This window comes from Mixophyes fleayi, chromosome 4 (genome assembly GCF_038048845.1).
Source record: "Mixophyes fleayi isolate aMixFle1 chromosome 4, aMixFle1.hap1, whole genome shotgun sequence".
Classification (NCBI taxonomy): Eukaryota; Metazoa; Chordata; class Amphibia; order Anura; family Limnodynastidae; genus Mixophyes; species Mixophyes fleayi.
Window position 1 is genome coordinate 334,807,603 of NC_134405.1, and position 25,423 is coordinate 334,833,025.

Consider the following 25,423-nt stretch of genomic DNA (forward strand, 5'->3'; position numbering starts at 1 on the left):
CATTATTTGCACATGTGCAGAAAGCACTTGGCAAAACAAGTGGAGACATCTCGGCCCAGCCTTTGATCAGATCAGCATTTTACAATACACGCAGAAAAGTGTGAAAACAACAAAATGGAGATCAATGGCCATTTTGATAGTCCTGTCACAGAAAGTAATCCCACTAAAATTATTAGAACTAATTTATTCAAATGACCACAACAGAAATGTATAAAATTCAGCTATTTCTGTAATAGGAAAATAGTATATGGTAGTGAAAATGATCATAGTTATTGATCATGGGTTAATTTGTCAATAATTTGATAAGCCCAAAAAATGTAAATAATCTGGTAAAGTTTATTAAAATGCTATAGCAAATGGTATTGACTTTTCAACAAGTGCAGGGTGCATTTAAGATTGAACAAGAAAATGAAACACAGCAGAAATTTATACACTACAGATAATAGATATTAACATACAGAAAACAATCCTCCTCATATATTTAAATGGCATACCAACTTTATGTATCATTGGTTAAGATAAAAAAGACAACCAGTGACAGGATGCTACTAGTTTAATTTATCAAGATACAACTACATCAACAAGCATAGAAAATTACCCTACACCTTAGCATTAGCTAAACATACTTGAAAGTATTATAAGGTGATGACATTTTGTAATATGAGCAAATAAACACATCTGCAAGCCATATTAAATTGATTTACAAGTATATCATATTTGCATGAATCTTCATTCAGCTTTACCTAAAACCTTAATAGGAAAAAACAGCCGTGCCAGTACTATACGTGTTACCCAAGATTCACAGAATTCTAAGTCAACCTCCCAGTAGACCAATAATGGCTGGCACAGAATCTATCACATCCAATTTATCCCATTTCTTGGATCACCATCTCCAACCCCTGATGAGTGAAATGAAGGCTATCTTAGAGATACAATTTTATATACAAAAGAAAGGAACAGCAATGGGCACCAGGTTCACCTTAAGTTATGCCAATAATGTTGTGGGATATTGGGAGGTGTTAAAAGTACGTAATCGGTATGATGCTGGGCTATGTTCACAAACATGAGTCTGAAGTCCTTTCCCGTCATGTGCACACGATATAGGCTACTATTGTTACCAGTCGCATGTAAGTGAGGTGTCAGGATCTGATTGCCCACTCCCCCTACACTAATAAAATATTTATGTTTTTATGAAAATATTAATATATTTAACTCATTATGATGTATTTGATGTTTTAGACATGTTTTCATGATACAAAACAAAAAGACAGTTGTCAGCACTTATCCTTTACACTGCATATATGTGTGTGTCTAGCAAAAGGAAAACATGAGGTATTAGTTCATATTTTGATCAAAACATTTAAGCCTGCATCCCAGCGTCAAGGGCACCTCATTATATGCAGGTCCTACACTGACCTATATGCTTTAAACACCATTAAAATGCAGTTAAAAATCAGATGCAGTCACCTCTCAGGTATAGGGGTTTACATCTAGCAAGGGCTGGCTTGTGAGCCACACCCAAATGTGCCTTAAATAGGCTTGATGGACAGCTGCTATGACAATAAGGCAATATTTTGAAACAAAACCAGAGAAAAAATGTTTTCATGATATACAGCTAAATTAATCAATTAAACAATATATTGGAGTTATATTGGACACTCGGTCATCCTGACACATCCCGGGACTATAACCATCAGTTTTCAACGTGAGTCAAATCTACTTTTAGAAATTTAAGCAACCCCAAAAAATTTACCCAAAATTGAATCGGTTGGTTCTTGTGAGTACAGGGATACTAAATATGTGTATTTTGTTCATGGTCAGACACTTAGGGTCTGAGACAAAGATATATTATACATTTTAAGTTTATTTTGTGGTGGCTAGATAGTGACTGGTGGGGGGGTAGAGACATGTTTTTATTATTTTACTTTTATAACTTGGGTGGGCCATGTCAGGTACATTAAGCTCTCTCCAGAAGAATTGTCTGATCTCTCAGACTGGGAGGTCTCACGCTAATTCGAGACAGACATTCAGGAAGCGTAGGAAACTATGGTATAATAAGTTGTAATCATTGGTTAGAAGCATTCTCTAACAGAGTGTATCTAACGGCTCTTCTACAAATGGTGTCTATGGAAAATGACATCAATAAAATGATGAAGTTGTGGGTGAATCTAATATTCCCTTTCCCCAGCAGTTTACTGCTATGTAGGACAGTTGGGCTCTATGCAGTCACAAATAATATGGAATACTGAGTTCACCAGGACAACATCGAGTTCACTAAGGATAAAACAAATGGCACAACGACAAACCTAGGTAATAGACACAGGAGATATTATAGCCGGGTGGTATCTCTCATAGACTATTTATTAGTTATAGAACTCTCTGTACATATTACAATAATACAAAATAACTTTTCAGTAACTGTTGTGAATTTTTAATTATAGCTCTATTCAGAATTACAGAATGGAAAGTAAATTCAAAGCGTAATTTTAAAAAGATAGGTCTCACTTTTATTAACATTATATAGCCTCAAAATAGTACATTTTCAATTATTAACCTATCACCTCTATCCAGAGACGTCACTATGCCTGTATCATGGTAATTAAGAAAATTTTATGTATACTTCAGTGCAATTTATCCACTGTATCCCATTACTGACAATAGTCAATGAACAGGTGACATATAATACTGTACTAATAATGGAAAACATATAGGAAAGATGACATATTTACATCTAGTTACCTAATGCCTAGTGTAACACAGGAGGAGGGGCTCAGCTGTAGCTCCACCCACTGTTTCAATTTATCAGTTACATTTTCCACCAATAAGATTTCCCTTCATGTTATGTCACCAGTCTCTGGGCAGATTTATTATGATTATTTCTCCCATTTCCCAACTCTCCCAGATATCTTTATACAACCTCTCCATACACATAATGCAGCATGAAGGGGCTCAGTGAAGGTGGCAGTGAAGGTGTGTAAGTGTCTGATCGGGTCACACAGAGCATAAAAGGACATCTGTCCAGCCTTATAATCCAGATATATCCTCACTCTATCATAGGGAATATTGTCAGGTAACTTGATCACTTTATTGTCATGTATCATTGAATACTGATTATTATACCTATCCAAACACCAGGACTTGTTATTACATCCAATGCCTGCCTGACCTCCTCTCCTGTCTATACTGGGATAACACATCCCTACCCTCCACCCTGGTTTTCTGACATCCACTTCCCAGTAATGTCGCCCTGAGGAAAATCTCCTGGTGCTTATTACCTGATTACACTGAAATCTCTCTGGTGTTTCTGGACGTTTCTGGTTTATATCTGACCAGGATGCAGTTTTCCTGTCATCTGATATATGTATATTATTACCAGCTGTGTTTACATCCAGTAATATGTCTGTAGCTTCCTGCACATAGATCCATACATTTATATCTGTTATTATATCAGATAATCCTGTGTGTAATTTCCCTGAGATAAGACCCACATCCAGATCTCCTACACCATGGATCTGGTCATCATGTCTCTCTCTGCCCTCTGTATCACACAAGTCACCTGTGTCTGGTTCCTGTAATAGAGTCACTGGATCAGACATGTTACACAGCTCCTCAATGTGACGCATCTTCCTGGACAGCTCGTCTATCTTTATTTCCAGCTGCTGGATCAGATCAGAGACTGAGAGTGAAACGCTCTCTTCCTGCCTGGAGATCTCACTCAGGACTCTCTTCTCTAGGTCTTCCAACTGTCTCCTGATGTCTCTAAACAGGGCAGTGACTCTCTCTGTTACACCAGCTGCATTTTCCTGATCTTCTCTCCTGCGCTCTTGCAGACTCTGGACTCTTTTCTCAGTCTCCTCTCTCTCTGTGGTCAGTTTCTGCAGAACATTTCTCAGCTTCTCCTTCTTCTTCTCAGAGGCCTCATCCAGTGACTCCATCTGATGTCCTCTGTGTTCCCCGATCAGACAGCAGGACACACAGATACAGGCAGCGTCCTCAGTGCAGTAATACTCCAGGATCTTCTTATGGACGGAGCATTTCCTGTTCCCCAGGGAAGTGGTGGGATCACATAAGACGTGTTCTGCTGACTTGCTGTGTACTCTCAGGTGATTATCACACAGAGAAGCGTCACAATGTAGACAGGATTTAGCAGCAGGTACAGGAGAGTGAATACAGTAAGTGCAGAAGATCCCAGTCTGCTCCTGATCTGGCCGAGTAGACAGGAAACTCTTCACTATGTTACACAATGGTATGATCCTTATCAGTGCAGGACGCTCCTGACACTCTGCTCTGCATTCAGGACAGGTATAAACTCCAGACCCCTCCTGTGTATCCAGCACATGCTCAATACAGACCTGGCAGAAGATGTGTCCACATCTCAGTGATACAGGATCTGTATAAATGTTCAGGCAGATGGAACAGTCCAGCTCCTGTCTCAGATCAGCAGACGCCATCGCTGACAGTAGAAGAGAGAAATGAAAGTGAAAGTCTCTGACACTCAGACACCAGTGGGTGTGTTTCACATTCTCCACACAGGACGAAGCTGAGCTTGTCACTCACATTAAATCTATAGGCTCAGTTACCTCACAACTTCTACCGGGACTGTATTGATCCTATAGACATAATCTGAGGGACACGGCCAGTACGTTTAAAAGCTATTCTTAATTTGCAAACTATATCTATTGGAGGAACAAGGGTACGTCTTTGTCTAGAAGATACTGGTGCTCATCTAGAGCTGCATTACATTTTTAAGTAAGATATACATTTCCGTATTGCGCATGTGCACCAGAAAGCAGTAAGTATACCCCTATTTGCACACTGCAGCTTGCGTCTCCTTACGGCCGGAGAGGTGGAATGTGGGCAGACATATGTCATTTAAGTACAGTGTGATCACAGTATTGCGACACAATTAGACGTGGACACATCCGCAGATACACGTTTTAGGACATCTATCTCTTGTGATAACTGGTAGGCGGGTCCAAATATATGTAATAATTATGGTGATCAGCAATATTATCTAGCTGCTTCTGATAGGCTGATTGTGTACTGATGCCTGTAGCTGATACTACTTAATCCAGTACAGTCATGGCTATATTATATGGAGCCACTGTCATCTGTTCTTATTACTTAATGGACATTTCCATCTGGACTACAGCAATAAAGAAGATTCCAATTTCATATTTAAAGGGGAAAACAACCAATATTTCTGTTTAGTTTATTTTGCATTTATATTCTGCATTTTTGTTAGTCTTTAAATTACATATTATATGGAACACGTGACTTTCACATGTATTAATTCAGTCCTCCCTCCCCCTTGTGCCACAAAGGTGGGAAAAGGAATAAGCATGAAGCTTCGGTATAGCAATTGAATACAAATGACAATAATAACATGTGAGATGGTGCAGCAATAAGCAGTAGCATAGAAATAACAATGCAATGGAAATGTAAATACAGAGATTGTTTAATAGGTGCACAAGTACTACAGATGCTCACTGACCCCCATGAAGTGGTTTTGGTTTTGGATCTGTATTTTTTTAGAAAAATTGCTAAAATATGCTAAAATCACATAATTTTGCTCTTTCTTTGATCCTACATTATTACTAATCTCAATAACACTAATTTCAAGTCATTTGCAGTCAATTCCGACCACCTCACAGGTCGCTTGGTTTGTTTGGGCTCTCACAAAACAGCTAACAATGGGCTTAAGGCACCTAAGGTAACAGTGCTGTTAATGAACTCTACTGTGGCAAGATGTTGTAGTCATCATCCTCATCCTCATCCACATCAGTGCGTACATCATCTTCACACATTATTAATTCATCACCGCTGGAATCCACCATTACAGAAGTCCAATTCCAAAGTGGCATTCTCAATTGGTGTATCACCGGCTACACTCGGGCTGTTCAGGCACACACCTTCAGAAATGCTGAAAGGGGCCTTCTGTATAGGTACACTATTATTATTATTATTATTATCTTTGACTTACACAAAGGGTCCGCAGCGCCGTACATTACATATACAGAAAACAGAGAACCAAGACACAACATGATACAAAAATATATACAAACACAGGTGACAGGGTAAAGCAAATCAGATAATTTCTGAGACAGATAGTGAAAGGGATGGTAGAAATCAGCGAGAAGAAGGCCGAAGCTTAAGAAAACAGGAAAAACAGGGCTAGGGAAGCAGCCAAGAGGTACAGAGGGTGATGGAATAGTAGAAGGAGCACACAAGAAAAGAGGGTCCTGCACATAAGAGCTTACATCCTAAAGGGAAGGGGGAGACACAAATAGGGTGGTACTAACTTGGGGAGAGAGCCAGGACAAGGAAGTTAGGAGGAGAACTGATAGACATGAATAAAGAAATGAGTCTTAAGGGCACGCTTGAAGCCTTTGAGAGTAGATACTAACCTGATGGAACATGGAAGATCGTTCCACAGCAGGGGAGCAGCCCAGGCAAAGTCCTGAAGACAAGAGTGAGAGGAGGTGATCAGTGAAGTAGTGAGGCGGCGGTCACAGGCAGAATGGAGGGGGTGGGTAGGAGTGTAGGTAGAGATGAGATTGGAGCTGTAGGGAGGGGAAGATTGACTAAGAGCTTTAAAGGTGAGGGTGAGGAGTTTAAATTTAATTCTGTAGGGTATGGGGAGCCAATGTAGTGACTGTTGGAGGGAGACTGCAGAGACAGAGCGGCGGGAGAGAAAACTATCAGAATGGTCATACTTATACATAGCACTCGTGCATGGACTCTCCTCAGGGATTTGTGTTATTTCTGAATCTGAACTTACATTTTCCTCTAACACCTTGCTATTTTCTTCCATCTTGGCTTTTACACGTAAAAGTATTTGGGCACCACTTTTGGAGTCCGAATGACAAGGTCTTGCTTGGTCTCAACTGACCTTACAAGAAGATGCCTCAGTGACAGTTGCAGAACTTGCACTCAAAGAGAAAGGCGAAGGCCTCATTCTTTCTTTGCCACTGCGTGTATAGAATGGCATGTTGGCAATTTTATTTTATTCTGCAGATAACTTTGCCTGGATTACAGCTCTTTTTTTCTTGACCAAGGTAAAAGGTGTTTTTTTACATTTTTGTTTCCCTGACTTAAAAACACTATGCACTTTTACATAGGCTTTACGAGATGATGTAGAGGGATTACTATCATTATGACTGGTGCCAGCAGCTGCTTGGTGCTCCTGCTCTTCTGTGTACTGCTGTGAATCCATTTTGATAACACCATACACTTTGCAAATTCAGAAGAAAAGCCTACCAGGCCTAGTATTTGTATTTCAGCAATGGCAATTAGCAATGGAGCTCTTCTCTTTGTGTGTAACCTATATAACACCATACAATTTGACTGCAAAGTCAGAAGAAAAGCCTGCAAGGCCTAGTATTTGTATTTCAGCAATGGCAATTAGCAATGGAGCAATGGAGCTCTTCTCTTTGTGTGTAACCTATATAATACCAAACAATTTGACTGCAAAGTCAGAAGAAAAGCCAATGAGAATTAGCAATGGAGCTCTCCTCTTTGTGCATTACCTATATAACACAGAAGAATTTGACTGCAGAATTACACCAACCCTGCCAGCAATAGTATTTTGTATTTTTCTGCAATGAGAATTAGCAAAGGAGCTCTCCTCTTTGTGCGTTACCTATATTACACAGTAGAGTTTGACTGAAGAATTACACCAACCCTGCCAGCACTAGTATTTGTATTTTTCTGCAATGAGAATTAGCAATGGATCAATAGAGTTCTCCTGAATGTCAATGTAGACTTTGTTGAACACTGCTACCCCCTCCTCTTTCAATTCTATCTATTTGGCTGCCCAACTGCTCTATACACTGTGCTACCCCTTTTGTGTCCCTCTTTCAAATGGCGCTAGATTGCCGTGGAGGGCGGTATTTATAGATTTAAAAACTCGTGAGATCCGAGATCCGACGACGTAACGATGACGTTTTGCCTCGTTTTCAATTCCGAAAAAGCGCAAAAGTACCGAGCCGGCCCGGCTGAATTGCTTTGTTTCATTTCCTCCTTCAATTTCTCTAGCTGCTTTTCAAAAAGTCTAATTAGGGGAATCACTTGACTCAAGCTAACAGTGTCAGCACTCTCTTCACAGGTAACTACTTTGAGTGGTTTCAGCACCTTGCAGAACACGGAAAGTATTCTCCACTGCGCTGGACTAAAGTACATTCCCCCTAAATTCTATTCTTCTTACAGCTGCTGCATTCTGCTACATGCTGTTGCAGAATGCCAAAAATTACCCTAAATATTTCTGGACACAGACAGCATCTCCTGCATGTCATTGTCATTGTTTAAAAAGTTCTGTACCACCAAGTTGATTGCGTGAGCAAAACAGGGAATGTGATGGAATTCCCTCCGCTCTAATGCTCTAACAATATTGGTGGTGTTATCAGAAGTCACATATCCTCAGGAGAGTCCAAGCAGGATAAGCCATGTTGCAATGACATCCCTTAGTTTTTCAAACAAGTTGTCAGCTGTATTACCTCTGACCTGCACCTTATCCTGTCTCTGATAACCACCTCTCACTCCCGCCTCCAAGACTTCTCCCGTGCTGCTCCCGACTTATTGAATTCCCTACCACTCTCAATCAGACTTTCCCACAGCCTTCAAATCTTTAGATGCTCTTTGAAAACCCATCTCTTTTTTAGAGGTGACCTTATCCTCGATAACACTATTCACACTAATGCACCCTCACAACTGTCCCTATCTCCATTCTGAGCCACACTCGCTCCTCTTGTTTCAGCTGTGCCCTCTTCCCTTTAGAATGTAAGCTCTCTAATGAGCAGGGTCCTCCATACCCTTTGTTTTCATGTCTCCATTCATTTTGTCTGTCTTATCTTTTCTTGTTTTACGTATATCCTGTTTTATGTATGTCCTTGTCTACCCTACTGTACGGCGCTGTGGCGCCTTACAAATCTACGATAATAATAATAATATGCCTCTTAGTGAAGCAGATGATACACAGAATAGCTGCCTCTGAAAGATCTGGCATTGTTTGTTAGATGCTGCTGCTGTTTCTGCTGCTGAAGGCGATTTACCAACCCCGTGGGCTGTCACAGTCATATAAACTTTAGTTTGCCCAGTTACACTTGTCCACATATCTGTCGTTAAGTGTACAGTGGGTAGAATGGCAATTTGTAGCCAATTAATTTTCTTTTTTGTAACCTCCGGGTGCAGGTGAGGAATTGCTTGTCTAGTAAAATGGTGTTGAGATGTAAATTGGTAACGGGGACATAGGACCTCAATTAACTGCCTTATTCCTGCTGCATTAGTAGTGGATATTGGATGCAGATCTAATACTAGCATAGTCGCCTAGGCGTCTGTTATCCGCTGTGCGACTTGTTGACAGCTGCCGTACTTGCTTCCTCTTGCAAAGGATTGTTTAACAGTCAATTGTTGTAAAATACTAGTAGTCATCTTCTTGGTCTGCTTCTGGGTTGAAGATCCACCCCCAGCAACAGAAGCAGCAGCAGTGGGCCTAACGCTCAAGGATTCTTCTGAGTAGTCCTGGATAGGGGAGGAGTCATCTCACCCTAGAAACTTGGATGCAGGACTAACTCCGATCACATGTGAGGATATTGATGATGAAGGTGTTGGGGGTGTAGATTGCAGGTGCTGGGATCTAGATGAGAGAAGGGAGGTAGCTGATGCTGGACTGCTTGTTGTTTTTTCTTTGCATATGTTTCTGACCTTCACAAAAGCTTTCCATGAACTCACTTCAAATGGCGTAACATGGATGAGATTCCTAGATGGTTAAGGTCCCTACCTCTACTGACTGTGGCTTTACACTGCTGCAAATGGCTAGACAACTGTCAGGATTTGGGTAAAAATAATTCCACACATAAGAGGTGGATTTTTTGGTCTTATGCCCAGGCATGACAATGGCCTTCTTCTTATCACTGGCAAGAACTGCTTCCACTGGTGCATGACTTGCTACAGTAGAGTTCATTAACAGCACTGTTTGCTTAGGTACCTTAAGCCCATTGTTAGCTTGTTTTGTGGGAGTCCAAACAAACCAAGCACTTCAGCCATAAAAGTTGCACTCCTTGTCGATGGAGCACTTGCTTTGTTAAACTGTACATGTCCTTTTCAAAATCTTACATAAGTGGGAGGGCCCAAGGACAATTCCATCTTGCACCACTTTTTTTTTCTGCCACTGCTGTGTGAAAATGTTTCCTAGATGTGCTATGACCTACCATGTGTTTGTGTCGTTGCTCTGTCGCTTAGCATCCAGCCAGCTCGCTGCAGTCTTTGTCTGAAAGTGTATGAAAATAACATTGTGACCTGTGAGGTGGTCAAAATTGACTGGAAGTGACTGTAAATTAGTCTTATTGAGGTTAATAATAATGTAGGAACAAAAAAAAGAGCAAAATGATGTGATTTTAGCATATTTTAGCTATTTTTTCTAAAAAAATACAGATCCAAAACCAAAACCAAAACGCGCGAGGGCGGTTTTGCCAAAACCAAAACACAAAGTTAATCCAGATCCAGAACCAAAACAGTGGGGTCAGTGAACATCTCTATAAATAAGGCAAGACACAAAGACATCATTTATATATAACATTTATTATAACACTCTAATCTGCAATAAAATACACATATTAGGTATCTCTATAAATGTTACAATATAAAGTTAGCAAAATATTTTTCTATTTTTGTTCATGTTTTGCTGTAACATCCAAATTTGAAAAAAAAATTAAATCCAATTATGAAATAAAAAGGAAGTAGAATTTGTCCCCCAAAAAATCTAAAAATCACTTAGAATGTGCTGAATTTGTTGCTGAGGGAGAAGGAAAGTGCATGATAGAGAGTAAACACTAATAAGTGTTATTCCAGGTGAAAGTAAATTATAAAGAAAAAATGAAAACGCGTCCGGTCGTATGGCCCGATACCCCGGGGGTGCTGAAAGGGTTCTGTCTTCAATCTGGGTATTTCGACAGCAAAGTATAAAGTCACATTGCTAAGATAAACCAATGTAGCCCGGTAATATATAAAATATCCCTTCATGCCTCCATTGTGTATTGCGAAGTTATCAGATGTTTGTCGGGATCGTGGGAACCAGAGAAACGTGACTCGCCAGCCTGATGTTATATGAGGAACTTGAGAAAAACTTCTGCAGAACGGAACCAGCTGGTGAGGAATATCCCAGGTACAGGACTCCCCGGCAGTTAGACTGCAAAATATAAAGTGAAATGCGTCAGTTTGGTGCATAGTAACACACTGATAATTATTAAAGACCATTAATCTCAGAGGCGTAATGCATTTCTTCAACTCTTTCCTCTAACAGACATTGTTCAGCTTCTAGCAGTGCAGCCCCGTCCCTCCCATGTGACAGAGAGGAAGAGAACATGAAGTTATGCCAGATACTGAATGAATTAGAATTAGCCTCATAAGTGTTAAGAAGACCCTATAAAACTACAGTAATATACTATTATTTTCTTGCCTTAAATACCTTCAGATTACAGATGTGTTCAACATGTGTTCAATCTGTTACCAGTATCAGTGAGATTAAACCATTATTTGGAGGAAAAAATCCTACTGATTATACTGTAATATCCTGTAACAGGGGCTACATTATCTATAATATAAATGTCTAGTGGCGTGTGTTAGTCTGTCTGTGTGTGTGTGGAAAAAATAAAACCAAGCTGCAGCGCCACCTCCTGGGCGGAGTTATACACTGACCTACTAAATTCTTAGTGTGTGTGGAAAAAAAAATTCAGAAAGGGCTGAAATTTGGTATACTAAGATGTTTTTAATTTGTTAATTTAATTTGTTAATTGTTAAAAGTGTTTATAAAGATTTAAAAAAATATATATATATTTCTTGAAGGAGAAGTGACAGTTGGGAGTGGTTGGTGGTTGCCGGGGGTAACAGTGGGGAGTGGTTGGTGGTTGCCGGGGGTGACAGTGGGGAGTTTTTAACACCTTAAGTAGCTTGATGTGACTAGAATGCATGAGTATCATGCACGGGTTAACTGACCTACTAAATTCTTAGTGTGTGTGGGAAAAAAACCCTCAAAAAGGGCTGAAATTTGGTATACTGACATTATTGACGAGTTGAGGGGTCAAACTCATTTTCGTGAGGTAATTTTACCTCATGAACACACATGTGTACAGTGGCGGATTCAGGGGGGTGCGATCGGGGCAATCGCCCCCCCCCTAGCAGGGGTTTGCTGCCGACGGCTGCACAGTATGTGCAGGTCCGTTTGGCAGTGACAGTGTGCTGCCCGGCTGCTCTGATTGTGTTTTAAACACACTGTCCCTGCCTGTCACTGCCGAGCGGACCTGCACATACTGTGCAGCCCCCGGCAGCCTCAGAAGTCGGAAAGGGGGCGGGGCCTAAATCGCCCGGCCCTAACACCCCCCCGGGGAACAAACATTTTCTAGAATGCATGAGTATCATGCACGGGTTAACTTGTATAATATATAATCTCATCTTTCCCACTCAATGTCTTTCTCTCTGTGGATGCTTTAAATGCACAAAAGGTAATTACACATTTGTGACATCACTGCAGCTGCTCTCACATGATAACATGGGGTTTAGGTGTACAAAGATGGCGTCTCTGGAAATAAACGATTCGGCTGCCAAGTACAGTGTAAATTCACTGAGTGGTCACTGAGCTTTTCCAAAGAACAAACAGATCAGGACTGTGGCTGATATCACACGTTCACGCATGTAACAAGGGCACAACCTGCGCTATGTGCAGGAAATAAGAGCATGTAAGTGTTAAGTTCCCCAGGCTGGTATAGGTGGGCACAGAAGGTGCCCGGGCGCCACTAGCTTTAGGCTTGTATTAAGGTCTGGCCTGACGTCCGGTCTATTGTAACACTTGGAGTAGGTTCAAATACAGTTTCAAGATAATGTTAGCGCTATATAAATGTTAGGCTTAATATTATCAGGTTGAGATCAGGCTTAGAATTCTTCGGTACAAATATACTTTTCTATATTCTGCAAAAAGTGTACTAAGAAACCAGACATGGTCCAGTGACAACCAATAACATTCGGAGAAGATAGATTGATTCCTTCCATTGATTGGCTGTCCTGACTGTCTACTGTTTGCATGTTCATGTACGCTGCTGTGTACAATGTAGAGTTCCTGCAGTGTACACTACAGTAAGAGTTTAATAAAAGCCATTAATAGTAAAATAAGGGGGTTCACTCCTGACCTGTCTCTGGTATCCAGGTCACCAGGATGTAGGACCAGGAGGACGCGGCATTGGAGGCTGGAAGTGAAGGTTCTGCACTGCCTGTAATATCTGTATCCCTGCCTGGTGCTGAGCAGAGAGTGGGGAGAAACTTCCTGGGAGGAGAAGTCTAAGTGTTCCTCTTCTTGTCTGTTGTGTAAACAGACAGAGATATATTAGAACCTTAAGTATAAAGACAGTATCTAAATTGGATGAGACCAAATCTGTGTCTACACCTCCAACATGACCTGACCGTAGGACATGATCATAATACAATTCTATTACACTGTATACAGACATAGGACACTACACCCCAACATGACCTGACCACTGGACATGATAATAATTCAATTCTATTACACGATAGACCACTGGTACCCAACTTGCGGGGCGTGGACCACATCCAGACGGCTGCCACAACCTATCCGGACTCCGCACCTTTGCTGGTCTCTCTTCCTCGTTCAGAGACCGGTGTGTGAGGCAAAGAAAGTTTTAGTCATAAAGTGCAGACAGAGTTGCGATTGTTCTGCTCTTCAAATCTCTGCCCATAGGCTGGGTCAGGTCTTGGGGAGCAGAGGAATTACAGCTCTGTCTCTAAACTCGTGAGTGAGTGGTTTTACAGACAGAAGATGGTCATGGAGATCTATACTAAGTTCCTGACCTGCAAGACCGTTCTACTGACTGAGGTGGAGGGATCAGAGGACAGGGTGAACATGGCAGTGATTGTGCCCAAGGAGGATGGTGTAATCCGTGTTTCAGAGGATAGTTACCCGTACCCCTTATTTACCTCTTATCTCTATACAGAAATCTGCAGCCTGAGAACAGGACACTTGTTATCCCATTAATCATTACCAGTACCTGCACCGATCCCTAAGCACTACAACAGAGTTACAAACATATAGACCCCTTAATAATTAATTTCTATATAAGGTACTGTATGCACAGTGGAAGAATTCTCTTCCATTACATAGAAGACTCTCAATTTTATTTTTAGTTCATGATGTGATAAAATTTGGATCAAACGTGTTCAAATCAATCAACATTTCTGGTTTTATATCAATAAGCAACTTCAAGTTCAAGAAGATGTCCCGGAATTGCATTAGTAACCATACGATATCTGCTTGCAGTTAATATATTATTACACTTAGGTGTTAGTCTCTATTGAATTACTGACTTTCAATAGATTATATATTATGATTTGAATTTGGTTGTGCTGGTTATACACTATGAGACTTAGGGCTAGATTTACTAAGCTGCGGGTTTGAAAAAGTGGGGATGTTGCCTATAGCAACCAATCAGATTCTAGCTTTCATTTATTTAGTACTTTCTACAAAATGACAGGTAGAATCTGATTGGTTGCTATAGGCAACATCCCCACTTTTTCAAACCCGCAGCTTAGTAAATCTAGCCCTTAGACTCATCATCACCAACTATTTATATAGCGCAACCAGGTTCCGCAGCGCTGTACAGAGAATATTTGTCATTCACATCAGTCCCTGCCCCATTGGAGCTTACAGTCCAAATTTCTTAGCTCATACACACACACAGACACACACACACTAATGTTCCTTTTTTTATCAGCAGCCAATTAACCTACTAGTATGTTTTTGGAGTGTGGGAGGAAAACGGAGCACCCGGAGGAAACCCACACAAACACGGGGAGAACATACAAACTCTGACCAATCACTTCCATTAATGGAACTATCACCATTGATTTCTTTTAGTGGTTATTACTGTTATTAGATTGTTAGTGTTATAGCATTGTATTATTTACTTTTGGATTCCAACCACATTTTACTATTGTATTTAGTTGTATTACTAATATTGCCTTCATGCTATTGATTTTCGTGGGGGGGAGTTGATGTCAGATTCCCACATTGTTTCAGATCGCATTGAGGCCCAAATACATTTTGTTAAAACAGTTTTGCCAACATATTTCCTTTTTTTTTTTAATTTTCATTGTTTTAGTATTACACATAGCTCACACCAAAAACAAGTCTGTTTTAGGTAAATACTGGGCTACCATCTCTATTCGGCTGCTGGACCCTTTGAGCTCAACAGTCAGTGTCTCAAACCACTAGTCAAAGCGATGGAGGTGACTTACTCCCTCACCAGAGCCAGGGGGTGGCAAAGTAACCTCCACCACTGCCCCTGGACTCTCCACTATCTGCTCTCACTCCGCCTTCCAACCTACAACTTCCCTCCCTCTTCGTACTTCCAATACCTCCAAACCCATACAGTCCACAATCCTTCTTCCCCTTTTCCTGTGCACTCTGGAACATGAGAACCATTTGTAACAAGATCGTATCAGTCCATTATCCATTCACTTCAAAATCCCTCAGTCTCCTTCCCCTTATAAACCTTGTTTACCCCGTCTGACACTAAGTTATCTGCAGTTCTGCCCTATGGAAGACTCTCCCTCAGCCAGACTCCTAGACCCAGAGATAGACAAGGTGGAAGAGTAGGCATCCTACGTTCTCCATGTTGCATCTTCTGAGTCATAATCCCTGGACCCTCCATCCCCTTCTCTTCCTTTGAACTCACATATTTCCTATGCTACGTGATGTCAACATTCCAATTGATAAGCCACAAAACTCTCCTCCTTTGGTCTCTCCTAGTAAAATTCATTTCCATCCCACCATAATAGACACTCCCTTGACCTTGTCTTCTCCAACTTCTGCTCTATCTCTTGTTTCCTCAACTTGGTCTTCAACCACAACCACAACCTCCTTCCCTTCAGCCGTCTCTTACCTCATGCTCCCCCGCTTGCACCCAAATCCAAACACACAGTGACATTTAAATACTCTTGAACTGATCCACTTCTCACCATCACTAAAAGTACTCCTATCTAGCTTCTTTCTACAACAACACACCCTAGGCAGCCCTAGACAATGCAGCTCTAGTGATCCAGACCTAATAAAATTTGCCTACTGTTAAATTCTCTCCCCCGGGAGATCCCAAAGGAGAAGTCATGTGACCACAGCAGGAGGAAGGGGGGGGGCGTGGCAATGAAATTCATGGCATTGCATAACAGCGGGCGTGGCTTAATGGCACATTCACCCCAACAGCTCCGCCACCTTTAAAGTGCTCACGCACCGCTGGGTGACCCTAGAGGAAATCTCGCTCCAACGCTGACTTCCTCCACTATGGATTCAGTCTACTAGCTCCCGATGCTTCATTGATACCTTTAGTTTGCTTCTCTGCCCACTAGTAAATCCTCCCCCGTCCTCTCACACAGCCCATGATTCTGCCACCTACTTTACAGGCAAAATAGAAACTATTCAACTTTTCAAGATATCTCCACATTTCAGACCACACCTCACCCACCTTCTTCTAAACCCCCCAATCCACCCTCAGTTCCCCCAAGAATGTGCACTCATCTCATCATAAAACCCCACAGCCTTATTCCCTCCCAACTTCTCCACTGCCCCCCCCCCCCCACCCCACTGTCTGTCCACCTCTACCTATCCTACATATGCAGTAATCTCACCAATCAGTTAAAAAACATCTCTTGGTGCAGCCTCTTCCTACAGCCACCTCCTAATTCTCTCCTCCCATTTGCCTCTACACTACTTAAATGACTTATATATTATTATTATTATTAATATTATTATTATTATTATTATCTTTGACTTATAAGGCGCCACAAAGGGTCCGCAGTGCCGTACATTACATATACAGAAAACAGAACCAAGACACAACATGATACACAAATATATACAAACACAGGTGACAGGGTAAAGCAAATCAGATTATATCTGACAGATAGTGAAAGGGATGGTAGAAATCAGCAAGAAGAAGGCCGAAGATTAATAAAACAGGGAAAACAGGGCTAGCGAAGCAGGCCAAGAGGTACAGAGGGTGAAGGAACAGTAGAAGGAGCACACAAGGAAAGAGGGCCCTGCTCATGAGAGCTAACAACCTAAAGGGAAGGGGGAGACACATAAAGGGTGGTACTAACTAGGGGAGAGAGCCAGGACAAGAAAGTTAGGAGGAGGACTGATAGACTTGAATAAAGAAATGAGTCTCAAGGGCACGCTTGAAGCCTTTGAGAGTAGATGCTAACCTGATGGAACGTGGAAGATCGTTCCACAGCAGGGGAGCAGCCCGGGCAAAGTCCTGAAGACGAGAGTGAGAGGAGGTGATCAGTAAAGTAGTGAGGCGGCGGTCACAGGCAGAGCGAGGGGGCGGGTAGGAGTGTAGGTAGAGATGAGATTGGAGATATAGGGAGGGGAAGATTGACTAAGAGCTTTAAAGGTGAGGGTGAGGAGTTTAAATTTAATTCTGTAGGCCATGGGGAGCCAATGTAGTGACTGTTGGAGGGAGACCGCAGAGATAGAGCGGCGGGAGAGAAAAATGAGGCGGGCAGCAGCATTAAGGATAGACTTAAGAGGGTCAAGGCGAGAATCAGGTAGGCCAGAGAGAAGGAGGTTACAGTAGTCAAGGCGAGAGATAACAAGCGAGTGAACAAGGGTTTTCATAGCTTCCATGGTGAGAAAGGGACGTATCTTAGATATAGTCCGAAGGTGGAAGTAACAGGATTTTGAGAGGGACAGAATGTGAGGCTTACAGCACCTATCTCATTTTATCCCCTCTCACTCCCTTCTCGACCACAGTCAGGCTTTTGCTCCCAATATTCCACTGAGACTGATTTCACAAAAGTGATCAATGTTCTACTTACAGCAAAGATCACTTCTCCATACTCATCCTCTGCTACCTCTCCACAATCATGGTCACCATCTTCTCCTTCACTCCACTGACCTAATGACACAGTTCTTTCCTAGTTCACTTCCTACCTATCGAACTTCTTTCAGTGCCTCAACCTCTGACATATCCTCCCCTCCACTCCCACTATCTGCTGGGTATCAACAAGTTTCTGTTCTCAGCCCTCTGCTTTTCCCACTTCTCACTTCTCTTGGTGAATTGTCCTACACTCCACCTCAGTAAATATTAACTGATGAAGTCCACAAGATAAGAATGGATTTTAAGGGGCATATTCAATTCCGATTCGCGGCCGCGATTACGTGCGGCCGCACGGGTCCTGGTACCGCAACATCGTGGATTTCTGTGCGCACCCCTATGTGCGCACAGAAATCCGCGATATTGCGCTACCGTAATGACGCTTTATATGCGCAGCTGCGCGGAATCGTGGCTGCGAATCGGAATTGAATATGCCCCTAAGATTGTAACATTCAAATAAAGAGATTTATTTTTTGTGCAATTGGTCAATATTAACAAGTAGGGACATTTCCGGGGACAAATTTTAGAAACACCTGCGACAACATACTGTAGTGGAATGTGGGGAAGGATCGTACATTTTGTTGTGTGACTACCCATGACCATACTTGCCAACTCTTTGGAATGTCCGGGAGACTCCCGCATTTCGCGAGAGTCTCACGGACTCCCGGGAGAGTGTGGCAATCTCCCACATCTGCCCACTTCCATAATTAGGTCCAAAACGCAGCGATTCACCGTGAATCGCTGCATTTGGCACCGCCCCCTGCTGTAAAATGACTACGCTTGCGGCATTATGTCACGGGGGTGGGTCCAAAATTACGCGAATTTTGGAGCCCCACCCCTCCATCACGCCCACTTCCCCCGGCAAGCTCCCGGAAGCCAACTTAAGAAAGTTGGCAAGTATGCCCCTGACAGCTAATTTATGAATCATATATCATAGTCTGTAATAGACCAGTTAGCGTGTTAGGGACAGAACACACTTAGCTACTTTGCGGTACATATCAGTCCTCAGTGCATACCGGTATGTTCTGCTGTAAAATTTTTGTAGAAAAAAATTTCTAAAAAAAATTGAGAGGGTTGCATGCAACACGAAAATATATTTAGGTAAAACTTGTGCAACTCCACATTTGGGCACTAGATGTCCCCGTTGCCACAGAATCTTGTGGATTTACTGTTTTCCATCTGGACCAAATCCTTTGTAACATATTAATTCCCAACAAATGACTGCAACTGTAAACTTCCTGTCTAAAATCTCCAACTCCAAATAAACAAAATCCCCAAAACAAACAGATCCGCACTAAACTAATTTTATAAACCTGTTTAATTCCCACTAATTAGTGAAACTAAAAAATAATTAATTAGGAATAATAAACACCCATTACATGTAAATTGACTAATGTGGGGGATTATATATTATCTGCGCAGCTCTGGGTAATATTGGGGTGGGATATACTCCCTGCAGCAATCAAGCTAAATTGAGGCAATATAATACGGCGTACAAATACAATTACACATTATAAATGTAAGAAATAATGGCTTGTCCTGTAGGAAAATTGTTTTTTATCAGAAAAAACAGGGAAAAGCTGGAGCAATGAAGTAAAGATTCAAAAGTCAATAAGTGAAATTCTCTAGAACATCATAGTGTTTAATACAGACTCTGACACTTCCCTTTAATAATACTGACGCCTCTTTGTTATTCACTTGATTGACATTTTCATTGTGACCTTGGAAATGTAAATTTGTATATAAATCCGGAAACACTCAAGTACAGAAATAGGAGTCTCAATGTGACAATTTTCTATGTCCCTGCCTTTAGGTCATTGTAATGTGAAGGGATTATTGTACGTGAATAAGCTTGACAGGAGGGATTTGGCAGTAGAAAAATAGATCCTGCAGCAGAACCAATAACAATGGGACTCTACTGAATGACTTTACAGCTCAAAGGAGCTGCAGAAAATCCTGAAAAAAGTTTTTTGTGCTATACATATATTTAATATTTAGATTAAAGACAAAATCAAAACCAAAACAGAGTTTGTGTGCCTTGAATTTTACGCCACTTGCTTGATTTTCTATTGAAAGTGAAATAACGCTAAGACCTATGTCAGACTGGGGTAACTTTTCTATTAGCAACAATATTATTAAACGGTCATTAACCAAACGTGAGAACCAAGCAAAGGGCCTATTTGCAATGTGTAGTTGTTCAGGAGGCTCTAACGCCTGGAACGGAGAGAGTGCTGCTTACCCCCGCTGATCGGGTCGGACCTCGGCTCGTCTTGCTTTCTTGGCTAACACGTGAATCCTTCCCATATCTGGACCCCGTGCTTGGAAGACCTACGATACAAAATGAACTTTCAGCCACAGGTTGTTTTTTTTTGCTGCATTACAAGATTAATAAAGAATTAAGCTTATTTTCAATCATTTGTGGAAAACAAGAGACACGATTTACAGCGTTTTCTACACAGAGCTCAATACTGCACCATAAAAAAAACAAATCCGCTCCCCCTTTCCTTGTTGGTTAGATGAACATACTGGGGCTGCATCTTCCATGAAATCGCTCTGCGTTTGCCGAATGACGTGGCAGGATAGGTGAGGGATAGGTTGCTATGACTATTTACTTAATTTGAAATCGTAAAGAATTATGGTGTATATTACTATTTGTTTAAATAGTATTTATTTATATACTACGCCTTGGAGCAATGCATAAAGACAGGTTTAAAAAATAAATTATTTCACTTTATTTTTCTTCCAGGCGAAATATAATACCTATCGGGTGAGCTTGTCTGTTCAACCAAATACAATGCACAAAATAGATGTACAGAGTCCTCCGTGGAGTGGATCAGTGGGTAAGTGCACAGACTAGATAACAATGATACAGACACAAACACCTCACAAACAAATAAGGGGAACTAACTAACGTGGTACAAGCTTTAGAATGGCCGCAAGTTTCAAAAGGACAATATAGCTGCTGGTTAATAGACTGAAGTTGAGCCCTGGCACACTAAGGAAACATCCAGAAAAGTAGAACGTCTCGTATGTCACATGACTTCCTAAAATATAATGCTCTTTACTGCTCCTACCGAAATGCTCCGAACACTGCAAATATACTTCCAATCTTTAATACCAGCATTACTACCCAAAATCTTGCTTCGTACTCCAAAGAAAAGATTGACCAGATCCAATATAAAATAGTATTCTCTTCCCAGAGCAATAACCTGCTCAGTTCCTTTCCTGCAGCCTCCGGCACCTTCTCTTCACTTGATCCATAAATGAAGATGAAGCATCTACTCTATTCTTCTCCACCACCTGTCCACTCGACCTTATCCTCTCACAAATCAGCTGATCACTGTCTCCTGTGCTCCTTCTCCCCTTCACTAACATATGTAATATCTTCCCATTACTGTGTATGATATGTATCTTCCCATCATTATTTATCCTGACCCAAACTCTCTCTCGGATTATTTTCCAATCTCTCAACTCCCATGTCCCTACAAGATTCTTGATTGGTTTGCTTACACATCTCTCACACATTTCCTTCCCTCACACAACCTGTTGGACCCCCTTAGGTCAGGCTCATTCCCAACACTCCACAAATACTGCTCTGATTAAGGTGGTCGATGATTTGCTGCTAAATCCAAAGGCCTCTACTTCCTTCCAATTCTCCTGGACCTCTGTACTGCATTTGACATTTTGGCCAACTTCTTCTCATACAAACGCTACATTCACTAGGTCTTTAGGACACTGTCCTATCCTGGTTTTCATCCATCTTACCAAATTAGTCCTTCTGTGTTCATTTCTATGGATCTATCTTCTCTTCCTCTATCAGCTGGAATACGGTAATGTTTGGTCCTAGATCCTCTGCACTTCTCTATCGATATCATTAATACTAGAAACCCAATAATCTCATTTGGCTTTCATATTCATCTCTATGCAGATGACACCATGTATTTATCCACTTCAGATCCCCAACCATCCATGTTGGGACTGAATATTCTTCTGCCATTTCACCTTGGATGTCTTCTCACCAACTAAAGATTCAATCTTTCAAAAACTGAACTAGTGAATCGATTCTTTCTTCTGCTGACGATACAACAGTAAACCCGACCTCTCAAGCTCACGGCCTACATGTCATCCTAGACTCAGAACTGCCCCTTGTTCTCCATATCCAATCTGTATCCAAATCCTGTTACATACAGCAAGAAATGTCTCTAGAATATGAACATCTTTCACACAACTACAAAAATGTTAATTAATGCACTAATTATCTCCTGCATTGATTATTACAATCACCTTCTTACTGGCCTTCCCCTAATCAGACGTCCAACCCTACAATCTATTTTGAATGCAGCAGCTAGATTAATTTTCCTTGCAAAACATTCTTATACTGCCACTCCACTCTGTCAGCTATTGTATTGTTAGCCTGTACTTTACCGAATCCAATAAAATACATAGCCATAAACAAAACTGCACCAACTTACATCTCTTCACTTGTTTCAAAATATCTCATCCACACCCATTCCCAATTACAGAACTTTTTGTTGGGCTTACTAAGTTTTCTACTGTTTCCGACTAGACACAAGCTTCACCACCGTTACTCACCTGAAGAGGGCACTGTTCTAGACGTTTGTGACCTCCACTGACGACACAAGCTGTTCTCATCACTTGCCAAAGGCAGGAGCTGGCTGGGAGAGAAGTCAGGATGAGTTGGGGATGCGGTACTCTGTGTCCATGGGCTTGATGTAGCAGGAAGGATTGTAGGAGAAGTTTTTTCTCTACAGAAGAAAGGAAAGACATCTCACATGATAAATATTGATCCTAATACATCTCTGGTGCAGGATATGTGTCTAGTTCTCCTAATACAGTTCTGGTGTAGGATATGTGTCTAGTTCTCCTAATACATCTCTGGTGTAGGATATGTGTCTAGTTCTCCTAATACAGTTCTGGTGTAGGATATGTGTCTAGTTCTCCTAATACATCTCTAGTGTAGGATTTGTGTCCAGTTCTCCTAATACAGTTCTGGTGTAGGATATGTGTCTAGTTCTCCTAATACATCTCTGGTGTAGGATATGTGTCTAGTTCTCCTAATACATCTCTGGTGTAGGATATGTGTCTAGTTCTCCTAATACATCTCTGGTGTAGGATATGTGTCTAGTTCTCCTAATACATCTCTGGTGTAGGATATATGTCTAGTTCTCCTAATACAGCTATGGTGTAGGATATGTGTCTACTTCTCCTAATACGTTTCTGGTGTAGGATATGTGTCTAGTTCTCCTAATACATCTCTGGTGTAGGATATGTGTCTAGTTCTCCTAATACATCTCTGGTTTAGGATATGTGTCTAGTTCTCCTAATACATCTCTGGTGTAGGATATGTGTCTAGTTCTCCTAATACATCTCTGGTGTAGGATATGTGTCTACTTCTCCTAATATGTTTCTGGTGTAGGATATGTGTCTAGTTCTCCTAATACATCTCTGGTGTAGGATATGTGTCTAGTTCTCCTAATACATCTCTGGTGTAGGATATGTGTCTAGTTCTCCTAATACATCTCTGGTGTAGGATATGTGTCTAGTTCTACTAATACATTTCTGGTGTAGGATATGTGTCTAGTTCTCCTAATACATCTCTGGTGTAGGATATGTGTCTAGTTCTCCTAATACATCTCTGGTGTAGGATATCTGTCTAGTTCTCCTAATACATCTCTGGTGTAGGATATGTGTCTAGTTCTCCTAATACATCTCTGGAGTAGGATATGTGTCTAGTTCTCCTAATACATCTCTGGTGTAGGATATGTGTCTAGTTCTCCTAATACATCTCTGGTGTAGGATATGTGTCTAGTTCTCCTAATACATGTATGGTGTAGGTTATGTGTCTAGTTCTCCTAATACATCTCTGGTGTAGGATATGTGTCTAATTTTCCTAATACATCTCTGGAGTAGGATATGTGTCTAGATCTCCTAATATATCTCTGGTGTAGGATATGTGTCTAATTCTCCTAATACATCTCTGGTGTAGGATATGTGTCTAGTTCTCCTAATACATGTATGGTGTAGGATATGTGTCTAGTTCTCCTAATACATCTCTAGTGTAGGATATGTGTCTAGTTCTCCTAATACATCTCTGGTGTAGGATATGTGTCTAGTTTTCCTAATACATCTCTGGTGTAGGATATGTGTCTAGTTCTCCTAATACATCTCTGGTGTAGGATATTTATCTAGTTCTCCTAATACAGCTCTGGTGTAGGATATATGTCTAGTCCTCTTAATACATCTCTAGTGTAGGATATTTATCTAGTTCTCCTAATACATTTCTGGTGTAGGATATGTGTCTAGTTCTCCTAATACATCTCTGGTGTAGGATATGTGTCTAGTTCTCCTAATACATCTCTGGTGTAGGATATCTGTCTAGTTCTCCTAATACATCTCTGGTGTAGGATATGTGTCTAGTTCTCCTAATACATCTCTGGAGTAGGATATGTGTCTAGTTCTCCTAATACATCTCTGGTGTAGGATATGTGTCTAGTTCTCCTAATACATCTCTGGTGTAGGATATGTGTCTAGTTCTCCTAATACATGTATGGTGTAGGTTATGTGTCTAGTTCTCCTAATACATCTCTGGTGTAGGATATGTGTCTAATTTTCCTAATACATCTCTGGAGTAGGATATGTGTCTAGATCTCCTAATATATCTCTGGTGTAGGATATGTGTCTAATTCTCCTAATACATCACTGGTGTAGGATATGTGTCTAGTTCTCCTAATACATGTATGGTGTAGGATATGTGTCTAGTTTTCCTAATACATCTCTGGAGTAGGATATGTGTCTAGTTTTCCTAATACATCTCTGGAGTAGGATATGTGTCTAGTTCTCCTAATACATCTCTGGAGTAGGATATGTGTCTAGATCTCCTAATATATCTCTGGTGTAGGATATGTGTCTAATTCTCCTAATACATCTCTGGTGTAGGATATGTGTCTAGTTCTCCTAATACATGTATGGTGTAGGATATGTGTCTAGTTTTCCTAATACATCTTTGGAGTAGGATATGTGTCTAGTTTTCCTAATATATCTCTGGAGTAGGATATGTGTCTAGTTCTCCTAATACATCTCTGGAGTAGGATATGTGTCTAGTTCTCCTAATACATCTCTAGTGTAGGATATGTGTCTAGTTCTCCTAATACATCTCTGGTGTAGGATATGTGTCTAGTTTTCCTAATACATCTCTGGTGTAGGATATGTGTCTAGTTCTCCTAATACATCTCTGGTGTAGGATATTTATCTAGTTCTCCTAATACAGCTCTGGTGTAGGATATATGTCTAGTCCTCTTAATACATCTCTAGTGTAGGATATTTATCTAGTTCTCCTAATACATCTCTAGTGTAGGATATGTGTCTAGTTCTCCTAATACATCTCTGGCGTAGGATATGTGTCTAGTTCTCCTAATACATCTCTGGTGTAGGATATTTATCTAGTTCTCCTAATACAGCTCTGGTGT

General features: G+C 41.0%; 2 protein-coding genes across 3 annotated transcripts in view; both read right to left on the bottom strand.

Moving 5' to 3' along the window:
- Window positions 1-316: 316 nt before the first annotated feature.
- On the bottom strand, window positions 317-4,475 carry LOC142153147 (E3 ubiquitin/ISG15 ligase TRIM25-like). The gene has a single exon (XM_075210467.1). The coding sequence runs from the start codon at window positions 4,449-4,451 to the stop codon at window positions 2,874-2,876; it is 1,578 nt and encodes a 525-aa protein (XP_075066568.1). The 5' UTR covers window positions 4,452-4,475; the 3' UTR covers window positions 317-2,873.
- Window positions 4,476-10,559: 6,084 nt separating this feature from the next.
- LMNTD1 (lamin tail domain containing 1) overlaps window positions 10,560-25,423 on the bottom strand; it is a 111,986-nt gene continuing 97,122 nt past the window's right edge. Inside the window, exons 15-17 of one of the 2 annotated variants that reach the window (XM_075210449.1) lie at window positions 22,530-22,702; window positions 20,176-20,264; window positions 10,560-11,185 (exon numbers count right to left, since the gene is read on the bottom strand). In XM_075210449.1, coding sequence (XP_075066550.1) covers window positions 11,045-11,185; window positions 20,176-20,264; window positions 22,530-22,702 — 403 coding nt within the window. In that variant the 3' untranslated portion in view covers window positions 10,560-11,044. Of the gene's footprint in view, window positions 11,186-20,170; window positions 20,265-22,519; window positions 22,703-25,423 lie in introns of those variants that run through there. The other variant, XM_075210450.1, reaches the window with a different exon arrangement.

Bases quoted from the DNA above. Each gene is read 5' to 3' on its own strand.
- LOC142153147 (XM_075210467.1), bottom strand. From the start codon at position 4,451: ATGGCGTCTGCTGATCTGAGACAGGAGCTGGACTGTTCCATCTGCCTG.